The 14,546-nt window shown below is 54.0% G+C and overlaps 4 protein-coding genes across 4 annotated transcripts; 3 read left to right on the top strand and 1 right to left on the bottom strand.

The window, feature by feature from the left end:
- Positions 1-2,092: 2,092 nt before the first annotated feature.
- On the top strand, positions 2,093-2,869 carry TRIREDRAFT_53186 (uncharacterized protein; the record flags this gene model as incomplete). Its single annotated transcript, XM_006961609.1, has 1 exon — positions 2,093-2,869. One exon carries the CDS (start codon positions 2,093-2,095, stop codon positions 2,867-2,869), a length of 777 nt encoding a protein of 258 aa, XP_006961671.1.
- Positions 2,870-3,637: 768 nt separating this feature from the next.
- TRIREDRAFT_73937 (ornithine carbamoyltransferase-like protein) lies at positions 3,638-4,861 on the top strand (the record flags this gene model as incomplete). The annotated part of the gene is made up of 4 exons (XM_006961608.1): positions 3,638-3,802; positions 3,851-3,967; positions 4,036-4,723; positions 4,792-4,861. 4 exons carry the CDS (start codon positions 3,638-3,640, stop codon positions 4,833-4,835), a joined length of 1,014 nt encoding a protein of 337 aa, XP_006961670.1. The 3' UTR covers positions 4,836-4,861.
- A 186-nt stretch (positions 4,862-5,047) lies between these two features.
- TRIREDRAFT_73934 (small regulatory subunit of acetolactate synthase) lies at positions 5,048-6,045 on the bottom strand (the record flags this gene model as incomplete). Its single annotated transcript, XM_006961189.1, has 2 exons — positions 5,048-5,228; positions 5,291-6,045. 2 exons carry the CDS (start codon positions 6,043-6,045, stop codon positions 5,048-5,050), a joined length of 936 nt encoding a protein of 311 aa, XP_006961251.1.
- A 1,205-nt stretch (positions 6,046-7,250) lies between these two features.
- On the top strand, positions 7,251-12,778 carry TRIREDRAFT_73933 (uncharacterized protein; the record flags this gene model as incomplete). Its single annotated transcript, XM_006961607.1, has 10 exons — positions 7,251-7,572; positions 7,665-7,885; positions 8,093-8,173; positions 8,250-8,423; positions 8,480-8,688; positions 8,756-9,112; positions 9,167-9,381; positions 9,819-9,855; positions 11,735-11,815; positions 11,878-12,778. The coding sequence occupies exons 1-10, from the start codon at positions 7,374-7,376 to the stop codon at positions 12,776-12,778; spliced, it is 2,475 nt and encodes an 824-aa protein (XP_006961669.1). The 5' UTR covers positions 7,251-7,373.
- Between the last annotated feature and the right edge of the window lie 1,768 nt (positions 12,779-14,546).

Raw genomic sequence — 14,546 nt, 5'->3', positions numbered from 1 at the left:
TTGCTCTTTTTGGGTAGGGACAACCAACTCTTAACGATAACCCCCATGAGGCCATATCTTGATTGTGATTGGAGGAATCATTTGGATGCGAAGGAAATACAGGACCTAGATGACGGGGCTTCAGGAGTCTTGGCACCGACCAGCTTGTTCACCTTCTTCATCTTCTTCGTGGCATTGCCCTCTGGTTTGCCTGACAAATGGAAATCTTTCCGACACCCGACGCCGTGCCAAGATCTTCGTGAGCTTCCTCTTTCGGCGATTCTACACTAGCGCCAGCCCCTGGAAACTGAGTCGACAACGACATCGTTTGTTCGTGTGTGATACTAGTACTACTCGTTGCATGAGCACCTTCGCTATTCTCCCAGGAGGTGGCACTAAGGTTAACGCTCATTTTGCAACCGGATGCTTTTGGTCTTTGTTGATATGGACGATTGATGAAAGGTACCAGCACGGGAGTCCTGATCGAGGAGTTGCTGAGGAGCCACGGAGGCTGCCCTCGTCTTCCCGCTTTACGTTTGGAACTGAGCATTGCTGTGCTGAAGCACGATTCGCTCTCAAACCGAATTACAAGTCTTTGAACTACACAACCAAGCAATAGTACTACGTGGGCTTCTCATGTGGCTTCGACGACTTACTGTTACTTTATCAGCATCATGAGAGTTTTAGATCCTACCTATGCATATTCCCATCACCTCACTGCAAATTCATCGGCCACGAGGGAGGCTAAACTTAAAAATTACTCTACTTTCATGGTTAGTCTAGCGCGTCCTTGGAGGGACGGTTAAAGGCAGGTGCTTTCATTTGGAGTGGCGGACGAAGAAACAGGTTTCTTCGTCGGCGCGACTTGGACAGAAACAGACGAGGAAGCATCAGCCTATCCTCCTGATGTGATAATCACCAGAGCCTGATGCGGGATTTGCAGGCCCCCCTTGGCATCACAGCTTCTATAGGACCTTCCATTTACATGGAGTTTACATGATGTACACGAGGGCAAGACTCTGAACGGATCAGCTCGAAGCTTGCGGAACCAACGAAAGCCCACTGCCATGGACTCGCAGTTCTAGCACTAGGTAATACATTGCGAGGTGAGGCTGACGACTGGAAATAGTTTATATCGCGGTCGAATAGTGACCCTGACTCCTTCCTCTTCAGAGGTAGCTATTTTCACCATCTACTGCTTCTAGACAGCATTACATTCTCGTTATTTTGCGAGATTGATGAACTGGGTTCCATGAGTGGGTTCTGGTCAGGTCGCAGCCGGCGTCTCCGCATCCCAAGTCGACAACGCAAAACGATGAGTTTACCTAGCAAACTTGTCTCCTTTTGTCTTGACGATGATTTGCTCAGCCTTGCAATTCATCGAGTATAGTGGTGTTGCATTAAGATCTGTTTCCCAGAAACTTACCTTGCTTTTATTTCCACCAGTCACAGTTTGACCTGGGTGCGATCCAACCCACCGGTTTATATATCTCCTACCTCTTTCGGCATGCGAGAGCCATCAGCTGGTTTAGCTTTGGGATCCGCCGAGATCCAACCGACTGGGATGATGGCTATGCGCTTGTTGACGGGTTAGTCGGTCGTGAACGGCATGAGTAAATGCGAGTGACAATACAATGAGACTGTATGGTACATCACTTCCAATGCAACGGCGGATACTTCTCCGTTGACACAACGAGCATGTAGAACTGCTTTCTGAATTAGAGTTTGCCCGTATGATACAACTCTGCGAGTGGTAACATTCCTTGAGAGGTGGTATTATCAGGAATGAAGTCTCCCGAATGGATGTGGGAGCCGGTAGATCAAGCCGCTTCTCGGTTTGGAATCTTTGGATGGAGATCGTGCCCACATCTTGGCGTCTACTACCGTCGTCCGTTCAACCCTTGGAGGCTAGTTACTAGTACCTACACGAGCACTGATGGTCTGAATGATGTCCCCCCCCTTGTCTTTGTTCTGGGGAAACCATGGTACATATTTGAGGTTCTCAAGGACAAGTATAAGTAACCTGGGCTCCTTCAGCCAGTGGCTCCGAGAACCATCTCCTCCAAGGCACACAAGTCAACCCACCAGCCCTCAACATCAAAGAACCACCACAATGGTTGCCATCCAGTCCCTCCTCGCCGCCGCCCTGGCCCTCCTGCCCGCGGCCAGCGCCACCCGCAGCTTCTACAACGACGGCCACCTCAATGGCTGGGACTACGTCCGCAAGGAGAACCAGGGCACCGTCTCCGAGGTCTCCAACGTCGTCTTCAAGGGCACCTCTGCCCTCAAGATGACCCAGACCTACACGCCCGGCTACACCGGCCGGTACCACTCCGAGGTCGACCACAACCGCGGCTACCAGCGCGGCGAGGAGCAGTTCTACGGCTTCGCCTTCCGCCTCTCCGAGGACTGGCAGTTCCAGCCGCAGTCGTACAACATTGCCCAGTTCATCGCCAACCGCCCTGGCGCGGGCTGCGGCGGCGACGACTGGATGCCCTCGACCATGATCTGGATCCAGAACAACCAGCTGTACAGCCGCTACGTCAACGGCCACTACCGCCAGCCCAACTGCGGCCGCAACATCGTCACCCGCCCCAACCTGGCCACCGTCTCTGCTGGAGCCTGGCACCGGGTCGTCCTGCAGATCAAGTGGGCGTCGGACAACACCGGCTACTTCAAGATCTGGTTCGACGGCGCAAAGGTCCACGAGGAGTACAACGTCGCCACCACCGTCGACGACGACAGCGTCTTCCAGTTCCGCGTCGGCCTGTATGCCAACAGCTGGCACGACGACGGCCACATGACCGGCACCCAGGGCTTCCGCCAGGTCTGGTACGATGAGGTTGCCGTTGGCACCACCTTTGCCGATGTCGACCCTGACCAGGCTTAAGTCAGTGAGTGGCTGAGATGATGGGAGTGTCGTGTCGTGATGGGTTCTCTCTCTTCTTGATGAACGCAAGAGTGCCTGCCGGACAAGACGACTACCATATGCGGCCGTGTAGTTCCATGTATATAATTTGCGATAGCAATTGCCTCTCAGTTGCTGATACATAGCTTACCTTCACCCTTAATACCATCTATGCATCATCGTATATACCTCCTGCCTTCAATCACACCCAGCATTCATTCTCTTGGGCCTGCTCCCAGTAAGTAAGTGCTCTGTTTCAACCGGTTGCATGATTAATTAATAATATTCCGTGCATGATCTTGATCAATTATCGCGTTTCACTGTCAAGAAAATACCCAACAAGAGCCTGTAAATTGCCAGAGAAAAGGGTTGAAAAGGGCTCCATGTAGCATCATATTGATTGACTGCTGGTGCACAAGTCTCTCATGTATGTACATACACGCACCCGCAGCCGGCGACCCACAATTTCTTTTCTCTCACCAACTTCATCGGACGCTCAATGACTCTTCGGCAGCTGTGCTAAACCTCTTATGACTCTACTCTCCATTCTCATCGGCCTCCGACTGCAGATTTGACTACATCGACTGTATCAGATTGCGTCGAATTTACCCGAATTGCTTTTCATCCCTCAATTGGTATCCTTTCTATCCCACAATTGCAGCCGCCAACACAAGTGCTAAGCATATTCTCGTCTTTTGCTCAGACCCTGCATATAAACCGCAACAACAGATACACAGCTCGAACGTCACCATGAAGACAGCAGCAGCACGAGCCTTCCGAGGCGCCGTCAATGGCCTCCAGAGCCGCAGCTACTCACAGGCCGCCAAGCCACCCAGGCATCTCATGTCCATCAGCGATCTGACGCCCTCCGAATTCTCCGCTCTGGTGCGCAATGCCGCTGCCCGGAAGCACGACGTCAAGTCCGGCCGCGTGCCTCGCCTGAGCAACGGCTTGGCCGGCGAGACGGTGGCCATGATGTTCAGCAAGCGCAGCACGAGGACGCGCGTGTCGACCGAGGCGGCGGTGACGATGCTCGGCGGCCATCCCATGTTCCTGGGCAAGGACGACATTCAGCTCGGCGTTGGTACTCCCTGCCTGGCAAATCGTTCTGCGTGGACGACTATCTCATTGCTGAATTCGCGCCACAGGTCAATGAATCTCTGTATGATACCTCCGTTGTCATCTCATCAATGACGTCCTGCATGGTAGCCCGGGTTGGCCCCCATTCAGACGTCACCGGGCTGGCAGAGCACTCAACCGTCCCCGTCATCAACGCCCTCTCAGATGACTTCCATCCGCTGCAGACCATTGCCGACTTTCTCACCATCCACGAGGCTTTCCCGTCATCTCAGTCAAGCAACAAGAGCCTCAACCTGAGTGGCTTGAAAGTGGCCTGGGTTGGTGACTCTAACAACGTGCTCTTCGACCTCGCCATCGGCTGCGTCAAGACGGGTGTTGACATCGCCGTCGCCTCGCCCCAGGGCTACGGCATCCCTGATCACATGAGGCAGCTCATCAACTCGGCTGCCAGCGGCGTGGCATCGCCCGGCAAGCTGTCGGAGACGACCGTTCCGGAAGAGGCCATCAAGAACGCCGACATCCTCGTGACCGACACGTGGATCTCCATGGGCCAAGAGGCCGAGAAACAGAAGAGGCTCAAGGCTTTCGCCGGGTATCAGATCACCAACGAGCTGGCCAAGCGAGGTGGTGCCAAGGAGGGCTGGAAGTTCATGCACTGCCTGCCTCGACACCCGGAAGAGGTGGCGGACGAGGTGTTTTACAGCCCTAGGTCTTTGGTCTTCCCAGAGGCGGAGAACAGGCTGTGGGCAGCCGTTGGTGAGTTACTGAGCACCCGTGAATATACGCATATCATCAAGCTGACTCGTTCCCTTTTCATCTCACAGCGGCGTTGGAAGGCTTCGTTGTTAACAAGGGTGTGCTCGAGTAAAAAGTTGGACTTGGATGATTTACAAGGTGTTAAAGAAACAGAACTAGGCGAATCGAATGTACCACGGCGTCAAGACTTAAGCAGTAAACATTGAATTCACATTGCTAAACCAACGACCTTTTCCCCACTAGACGCCAAGTGTCCAAAGACCCTTGCTACATATAATTTTCGTAAGAATCTGCTTGAGAGATAAAAAGTAGACTACAGAACTTTTAACCAGGAGGCAGCTGGCTAGCATCAACAACCTCGTCGGCTTCCTTGATAATGGCCTCTTCGTTGTGCTTATGCAGAGGCGATCGGGGCAGCGCCATCAGGCCAGTACGGGCAGACTCGAGGATGCCAAAGGGAGCAACCAGCTTCATGAAGGAATCGATTCTCGAAGGCTTGGCAGAACTGTTCCATTGCGTTAGTCAGACACCGGGCCAGAGGGGGGGGGGCATTGCGCAGCAACTTACACTTCGACGATGCAGCTCGTAGTGCTAATATCCAACACCTTGCCACCGAACTGGTGGGTAAAGTAGGTAATAGTCTTCAAGTGCTCGTGCTTGTGCCGGAGGGCCTCACTGGCAGCCAGCTTGCTAGGGTGGAAGTCATTGGCCGACTCCTCGAGCGTCCGCTCGTACTCGTTGCCATTCTCGCTGGCTGACTCGCCGTTGCTCATCTCGCGGTGGTGGGCCAGCAGCTCCTCAAAGTACTCGGGTCCAAGGATGTTGACCTTGGCGAGAAGCAGCTCACGCTGGACCAGGGCGGCGTTGCTGTAGTCCAAGACAGCCCAAACAGGCACCAAGTCCTCCAGCTGTCGCCTGGCTTGCTCGACGACGCCGTCCTGGCCGGTCAGGACAATGGTCATGCGAGAAAGATCCTCCACTTCGGTGTTGCAAACGACTAGTGAATCGATGTTGAAGCCTCGGGCAGCGAGGATACCGGACAGCCGGGACAGCACACCGGGCTCGTTCTGGACCAGGCAGTTGAGGATGTGACGCTTCGGAGGCGCCATGGACGGCGTGGGCGTCTCATAGAGGATGTTGGAGACGGCGGCCTGCGCGGACCAGGCAGGCGGCGTGTCAGTGATGGGAAGGGGAGCCGAGCGGCGTCGCAGGGCCTTGTAGGCGATGGCCGAGGTTGAGCTGCTGGACGAGCTGTGTCGCACCGTCGTCCTCGCGACAGCGGCGAGGCGCAACGAAGCGCTCCACGGCCGAAGCGAAGCCATGCTGCAGCCAAATCTGGCGTCAATTCACTGCCTGATAGTGCAATTGGGGAGATATGGAGGCTTGTGTGACTGACTTGGTTTATGTGGTGGTGACGACTGGAGGAGTCGATGGAGGAGGAGGAAGCCGGAAGGGAAAGTCAAAAAGTTACTAAGTGCCCAGATGGAGGTCGGGTGGGCTCCGATAGACCGGAGGTTGACTGACGCAGCGCTTACAAGTACCTTTTAGCACCCTGGGATCATATCGGGCCAACATTTAGCTGTCGACTTTACGCACGCGAGATCCCAAGCTGTATCAATTGATCAGTCCATGGGCAAGGTACACTAAATTCGGCCACAATTGATCCCGTGGATGACTAGACACGCACTGAGCTTGTATGTGAGGCGGAAGGGCCTGACGTTGGAAATTGCTGCGATGAAAATGTGCAATTGCGGGCACATTTCTGCCCCGCGATCTCAAGTTGCAGATCCCAAGGTTTCGAGATTTAGCCATCATAAACCGGCCACAAAAAAAAAAAAAAAAGCTGCTTTCCTACGAGTAAAAGTTCAATATGAAGATGAAGATTAAATCAACTGTTCGGCCAAATTATCCTACGACGCCATTGATTTTTCTGCGGCCCTTGGCCTCTACGTTCGGCTTGTCATGGCCCCCGTGAAGATTCGGCCTCCCTGCAGCCTCACGTAAGAGGGAAAGGTTGGGTTGACCGTGGGACACTCGACACATTGTGCGAGCTGAATAGAGCTGCTATGCATGCACCGAAGCCCTCTATAGACATGTTGCCATTTTCGAATGATAGTGAAACAATTTCTAGACAATGATTGCCTCTTCATTCGCACTCCCTCCAACAGGCAGTATCTCGAGGCCTTCATCAGCAAAGCTCCGAAATCGCTTTCGTAGGTATACCTACTGCTACCAGGCATGTACCTGGTTTCCCCACGGTGCATCTCAGTTAGATCGCATTATGTAAGACACATCAGGTCGCGCGAATACAATTTTCCGAAGCGGTGACATTGGTTGCTTGGCAACTTCATGGCAGGTGCGCAAGAGGAAACCACATTCACTGCCGCTGTCATCCTGCAAGTACCAAAGTACTTACGTACCTTTTTCTCCAAATTCCAAAATTTCCATCCAACTGGCGCTGATCCACGCACGTCGCGAGCATTCGCGCCTCTCAGCCTTGCATCCAACTGCTTTTTTTCCTGCAGCCAGCGATACGACGCCAACCCTGGCCTTGCTGCAGCCTCCCGCAGTCTCATAATCTAGCGTCCGATCATCGTCGCCAACAACCTGCAAACGGCTTGTGTCTCCTTTCTTCCTCCTTGGCGACATCATGGAGGATTCCGAGCGACGACCCAAGCGGTCTCGTTTCGACCAGACCGAGCCTGAGCCCAAGCGAGCCTCGAGATTCGACAGACGCTCGCGATCCCCGCCCGCGCGCCGTTCCGAGGGAAGAGAGCGCAGTCCCCTTCCCACCAAGGAGGAGTCTCCCGAGACAAAGAAGGCTCCGGTGGATGCTGCTGCCGCCGCCGGTATGTTCTGAGACCTTGAGACCCCGAGATCTATCTGATTCGCGTGCGATGTGCGATCATGACGAGCTGACCGTTTTTTTCCCACACGATAGCCGCCGCTGCTGCCAAGATCAACGCCCAGCTGCAAGCTCGAAAGGCTCCTCAGCATGTCGACGTCCCCCCGATCAAGTCCTCAAGCGGAACCCCTGCCGACGGCGGCGATCAGGAGATGAAGAAGGAGATGTATGTTGCCGATGGCGACTTCATCCAAGACATCGAAGTCAACGACCTGCGCAATCGCTACTTGTTGACCAAGGGCTCGACCCAGGAAATGGTAAAGACATCCCCCAAAACCGTGCTGCGCTGCCCTCGTCAGCGTCACAATGCACGCCACGGCGGTCGAGGACACTGCGTCGCAAAGCTACCTGCTTGCGCATGCCCGCCTCTTTTCTTTTCCGGCTTCGCTAACCACCATGTTGCTCTAGATTCGAAATGAAACCGGTGCCGGTATGCAATCGTCCATTGCCTGATGAACCCGTAGAGCAGTAATGTTGACTCCAATTCCGCAGACGTTACGACCCGTGGCAGCTATTACCCAAACAAAAGCATGGCCACTGCGGCGGTAAGATGACATACCCGTGCTACTCCTCTCCCCGTTGTCCGTTTTCTAACTCAGCTTGCCTTGATCTCGGGAAAAGAACCCTCCCTTGTATCTCCATATCACGAGTACAACCAAGGCTGGCCTTGAAGCCGCCGTGGAAAAGATCAATGAGCTTATCAAGCAAGAGCTCCCTCAACTGGTCGACGAGCGTCGATTCCGACGTCGAGATCAGGAGCCTCAGCCGCCAGTTGAGCGAGACGAATATGGTCGAGTATGAGGCATCCCGTCATCATGGTCGCCTTCGTTTACGACTAACATTTTCTGCAGCGGAAATGGCCCGAGGAGAAGATTCCCATTGACCTCGAACCTGTTCACGGTTTCAACCTGCGAGCTCAGGTAGTCGGTCATGGCGGTGCCTACGTGAAGCACATCCAACAAGAAACCGGATGTCGTGTCCAGATCAAGGGCCGCGGTTCCGGCTACCTCGAAGCAGCCACCAATCATGAGAGCGATGAGAACATGTTTCTTCATGTCACGTATGTAGCGAACCATGATTCCCCTTGTATACCCTGACTTTTCTCGTTATTGACCTGATCTTCGCAGCGGACCTGACCCAAACATGGTTGCCAAGGCCAAGGAGCTTTGTGAGGATCTGATTGCCAACGTCAAGGAACAGTACGAGGAGTTCAAGGCCCGTCCCCCGCGCTACAACAACGATCGCGGCGGATATGGAGACCGTGGCGGATACGGCGATCATCACCACCGCGGATCGCACGACAGGCATGGTGGTTCTCACCACAATTCCTACTCTTCATACAACCGATACAACTCCGAACCTCGCGCATCCAATAGCCCTGCTCCAGTAGCCGCTCCCGCCGCCAACGCTGCCGACTATGCCGCTCAGTATGCCCAATACTATAACGGCGCGGACCCCTATGCTGCATGGGGAGGATATGCTAAGTAAGAAAGCGGTCCTCTGAAGGTTTTGCTCAACATTTGGCTAACCCGTTACAGCTATGTCGCTCTCTATCAACAATACTACGGAGGTCAGACTCAAGCACCAGCTCAGAGCTCACATGCTGCAGCAGCCCCCGGCCAAGCCGCTCCGCCGCCGCCTCCTCCGCCTGCCGAAGCAGCCCCCCCTCCGCCCCCTCCCCCAAGCTCTGCACCCCCTCCGCCGCCGCCGCCATCCGGACCGCCTCCTCCTGGTGGGAGCTTCAGCGCCGTAAGTCGACGAATCACGCGTGGCCTCTTGGCGCCTTGCTACACATGTTACTGACCATGTCTCGTTAGGTCCCGCCTCCTCCAGGACTTTAAAGGAGAAGCTCTCCGCGACTGACATATGAGCTCACTACTCGTTTTGTTATGCTGACTCTGCATTATGCATGGTTGACAAACAGAGGGCTACAGGTTCTACGTACGCATGGCTTGGAGGAAACGAAGAACTGCCAGTTCAACCGCACCGAACAATCTACTAGGTTTGGTAATCAGGATTGAACTGACAATTCCAGCATATGAATTTAGACGCGATCCATTTGGTAGGGAGTTGGTCTAAACGAGACCAGTGTTTTTGTTTTGTTGATTACTATTGTACAAACAGGAAAAATGTTGAAGTTTTGTGTGAGTAGTCTTTACTGCTGACAAGCACAGGCCGTAGACACCACAGCCAGAACCAGAGTAGGCGGTAGTGGTCATTCTGAGTGGTGTAATCCGTGACCGTCCATCCAGTAGGTTCCGTGGTAATACGCCTAGGCTCAACACCATGGCTCAATGGCGATTCCTACGCACCTGCGACCTCTGTAAGTGATGTATATCTAGAGATGATACTGTGAGGGGCGACATGTGCCTCGCGACTCCTCCAGTTGGACTTCTATCGGCCATGTATCGGGATGTCACACGTAGTGAATGGGGCTTAGATGAGCAATAGCGAAAGAGAGATATCCTATTCTGCATCCAACTCTGCCCCTGTGAGCCATGTGGCAAGGTCTCGTATGCTCCGCACCCTGACAACGGCATGTCGTTTGAAGACATCATGGAGAGGCTGTGGCGGACAAGCCTCCAGGCTGGCCACTTCTGTCTCGTTCCCATCAGGATCGAGCAGCACCGGGTTCCAGCCTGCACCAGAAGCTCCAACAACGTCTTTGGCGTATTCGTCTCCGACGTACACCTTCTGCCAACTCCCTAGATCGACCTCAGCGAGAGACTCGACATGTCGCCCAGTGATGATGCGAGACAGCATCAACTCAGCGGCGTCGAAGATTCGACGGTCGGGCTTCTCGAAGCCAACATCGTATGACATGCAGTGAAAGTCAATGTCGTATTGTGCCCCCGCAAGTGCGCTTGTCTCTTCTGATGAGCCGTACCGCGCGGGGCTGACGTTGAGTCCAAAGGAAGACAGAACGCTGGGGACTCTGTCGTCGGAGTTTGTGACTACGCCGATGACGACCTTGTCTACGCCTTGGATCGAGTTTCGTCGTTTAAGGAATCTGATTGCTGGGACGAGACAGCGTTGAGCTTCGTAGCCCTCGCTTGAGGAGAAGCGGTGGAGTAATTTGGGGACGAGGGTCGGGGGCAGAGATTGATTCTTGGGTATCAAGGGCGTGAATGTCTTGTGAATGACCTATTGATTGGAGATTGTGAGAAAGTCTCATAATGTCAGACCAAGCGTTTTATTTCAGAAATGATGTGATTGAGAGAGGGCAGACTGTACGTTTGTCCACCACTTCGTGGCGCCGAGACCAGTTGCTTTCCCATAGTTGGGGTTGAGCTCGCGCTCGTCCTTGATGGCTGCGAGTAGCCGGGATGAGAGCTCCTTGTCGCTGAAGCCGGTGAGGCCGCACTGCCGCGCGACGTGGGCGTATTGCTGGGCGACTGCGCCTTTGGGGCGGAAGAGGGTGCCGAAGGCGTCGAAGCAGAGGAGGAGGTTTGGTTTTGCCATGTTTCAGGGATGTTTGAGTGAGGAGGGGTCTGATGGATGAAAACTACATGCATGGGAATGACGGTGGATGGCTCTTTGATCTAGATTGTATCTCGCCGATGTGAGGTGTTGCTTGATAGAGGGCTTTGTATTCTGCTGGTTCTACAGTTGCGGTCGGATTGGCTGTGAGCTTGAAGAATGTGATGTTGTCAGGAGACAGAGTAGCCTGGGATTGGTGGCCGAGACGATAGGTAGACACAATTTCCTACGTCAGTCTGTGTACCTCTTTATCTCTGAAGCATATGTATCCTTATTGAGAAGCAAATGCAGTATTACAAGCTCTACATCTTTATATATCAAAGGCCAAGCGAGATTCTCCAAAGAAAAATGACATTCTCAGTATGAGTTGGACTCCTGAAGCTATCAGATTGCCTGAGGAGGATTGCTAGATATAAGGTATACTACAGGTACCTAGGGTAAGCAGGTAGGTACCTGGTAGTAGTTACCCCGCGGCGAAAGGAAGGTGCCCCAGGGCTAAGAATAGAGCTCCGGCATCTTATCGATAGAGAGCTGCGAACAGCGACATGTGCTGATCGGTAAACAATGGCCTGGGATCTGACGCCCAAGTACGTCCATGAACCTTTGAGACTTCAAGCGCAGCGAAGCCAGAAAGAAATGTCCCACCAATCGTACCCTCATCACGACCCTATCAAGGAGCCGCATTCGGTTTCCGTCAAAGTGCTCAGGTACACATCAACTATATGCCAATTGGTGACCGCATCATACTCACCAAGCTCAATTGTCGCAGGCTCTCCCAGCCGTCGCTGGTGACGCAGCATCCGATCGATCCTCCGTTTTCTCCCCCCAACACCAAATCGCAGCCAGCGCCCGCCTCGCTCGCTTACGCCCCTTCCAGCACGAATCCGGACCCCTTCCTGCTCAGCCCGATTCTCAATCTGCCAGTGTCCTTTGGCTCGGCCTACGTGGGCGAGACGTTCAGCTGCACCCTCTGCGCCAACAACGATCTGCCCCCCGATGCCGCGAAGCGCATACGTGATGTCCGTATCGAAGCCGAGATGAAGACCCCTGGCCTGGGAGGCACGCAGAAGCTCGAGCTCGGGCCCGCGAACACTCACGAGGGCGCGGCGGCAGGCGGCGGGGGCGTAGATCTCGAGCCGGGAGGCACGCTGCAGAGGATTGTTGGCTTCGATCTCAAGGAGGAGGGGAACCATGTGCTTGCCGTGACGGTGAGCTACTACGAGGCTACGGAGACGAGTGGGCGGACGCGGACGTTCCGAAAGCTGTATCAGTTCATATGCAAGGCGTCCCTGATCGTGCGGACCAAGGTCAGCGGTCTGGACGCGAATACGAGCAGCAGCGGCACGAGGAAATGGATTCTCGAGGCGCAGCTGGAAAACTGCAGCGAAGACGTGATGCAGCTGGAGAAGGTGGTGCTGGACGTGGAGGACGGGCTGGGCTACCACGACTGCAACTGGGCTTCGGACGGGGACCAGAAGCCCGTGTTGCACCCGGGCGAGATTGAGCAGGTGTGCTTCCTGGTGCACGAGAAGGGCGCAGACAGCGGCGTCAGGATGACGCCAGATGGACGCATCATCTTTGGCGTTTTGGGAATTGGATGGCGAGGCGAGATGGGCTGTCGTGGATACCTATCGACAGGCAAGCTTGGTGCTCGGATCGCCGTTCGTTGAGAAGGGGACGGCGAGTGCACAAGAGCCTGGTCATTGAATGCCACAGAGAGAGAGAGAGAGAGAGAGCCCAAAAGAGGACTATCACAAAGCGTACTCGACAAGTTCCCACTTTGCGACCAAACGCGGCTCACCCATCCATCCCTGGGCTCGATAGCGCGGCTGGACAAATGCATGGCGTTTGATAGACACGCGCTGAAGCAAGGGGGGGTGGGCGGGAGGTGGTATCACGATTCACGATTTACGATTCACGAGAATGGGGGCCAAGCCACGGCCAGGCACAGGGGGTGCGTGTGTGTGGATGGGAGCCCGGCGGGCCGGCTTGACGGCCATCTGCCGCGCTTGGGATGCAACGAGGGCCGGCTCACCAGGAGGTCAGGAGCCGACTGTTACGGAGCACGACAGGACGTGCGCGTATTACATACGCGTCTGAGCTTGTTTTATCGCATGAGTGCCACTGTGAATATGGCATGAGTGTTGCACAGGAGGATTTCGTCCTACCTTGCCGCCAGGAGGAAGACCAAAGGCGAGTTCATCGGCTGAATTACCACAGGGGTTGGGGGGAAAATGTCAGATATCAGATGGGAGGATGGACAAGTATTAGACGAAGGAGTACACGAATCTGAGAGTATCTTGCTCGATAATCGTTGGCGCAGCGACACGCGTCGTCAACAAGCAGTTCTGGTGCTCTTATTATCACAATGTTCAGCGTTCCATCGCGGCTGCTAACCCAAAACAACATTGAATGAATCCCCCTTCCCGCTGGCCGTTTCAGGGATGCGGCCAGTCCAGGCGAACTCCCTGCGAGCGTCCTATTAATAGACAAGGACGGCGTCGTGTCTGCAAGACTAGCCTGATGCTGACGGCAGACAATCATACGAGCAGAAGGAATCGTTTCGAGATTGCAGAAGGGAAAAAAAAAGGCGATGCTGGTGTCTTGTGGCTTCTATTCTCAGGTACGCAGGTGTCTTGTAGATGGCATACGAAGTCCAAAGGTGCTTGTCTGCATTGCCTCCCACCAGCCGCTTCCCTGCAACAAACAGGGGCGAGAGCAGTGCTCTTGGAGAGAGCCAAGGCACTATCTTAATTCTTTGTAGGCGAGTACAAGGATACCTAGGTTTAAGAGGTACGAAACATAGTTGTCATAGCTGAATGGATCATCTCGATAGAGCACGGCTCGCCATTATCACTGTAGCAGTTCGAGCAGCAGGAGTCTTACGGAAGGGGTCGGGTTCTACCAAAGAAAATCCCACTGGGGAATAACAGCCTGTCGATCTCGAGTCTCACATGTAGCCCCGTCTCAGTTGCGCGCAAGGGGAGCCGGGGGATTCGCTCACGATCGGAGCGATAAGAAACACGAGCCGGCAATCGGATGGATACTAGAATTAAGAGGAAAGAAAAAAATCACGCCGAGCTGAAGAAAGAAAATGGGCGATCGACGGCAAAGATAACGATGGTAACAGGATGTTGAGTCCATGTCAGGTCATGTTGAAGAATGATCGGCGGTAATATGATCAAGTGCTTTGTGCTATGACGAATTCGAGCGGTTGAAGACTTTTTGTTTCTTTTGATGCAGGCCTCTTGGATTATTGCCTCAGAGGCGTGGCGTGACTTGATTTGCCTGGATGGATTTGGATTGCGGTTTGGTTGCATGTACAGTAGGGGACCTTGCATGCATGTCTGGAGGTTTCAATGATAGGATATGATTGAGCTCATCATCACTCAGCAGAAGGGGAGTCCACGACTAACTACTACCTACTGGTAGTCATAA

The sequence above is a fragment of the Trichoderma reesei genome, assembly GCF_000167675.1.
Source record: "Trichoderma reesei QM6a unplaced genomic scaffold TRIREscaffold_1, whole genome shotgun sequence".
Taxonomy (NCBI): Eukaryota; Fungi; Ascomycota; class Sordariomycetes; order Hypocreales; family Hypocreaceae; genus Trichoderma; species Trichoderma reesei.
Note: the sequence above shows the minus strand (reverse complement) of the source record. Positions and strands in the feature narration are given on the sequence as shown.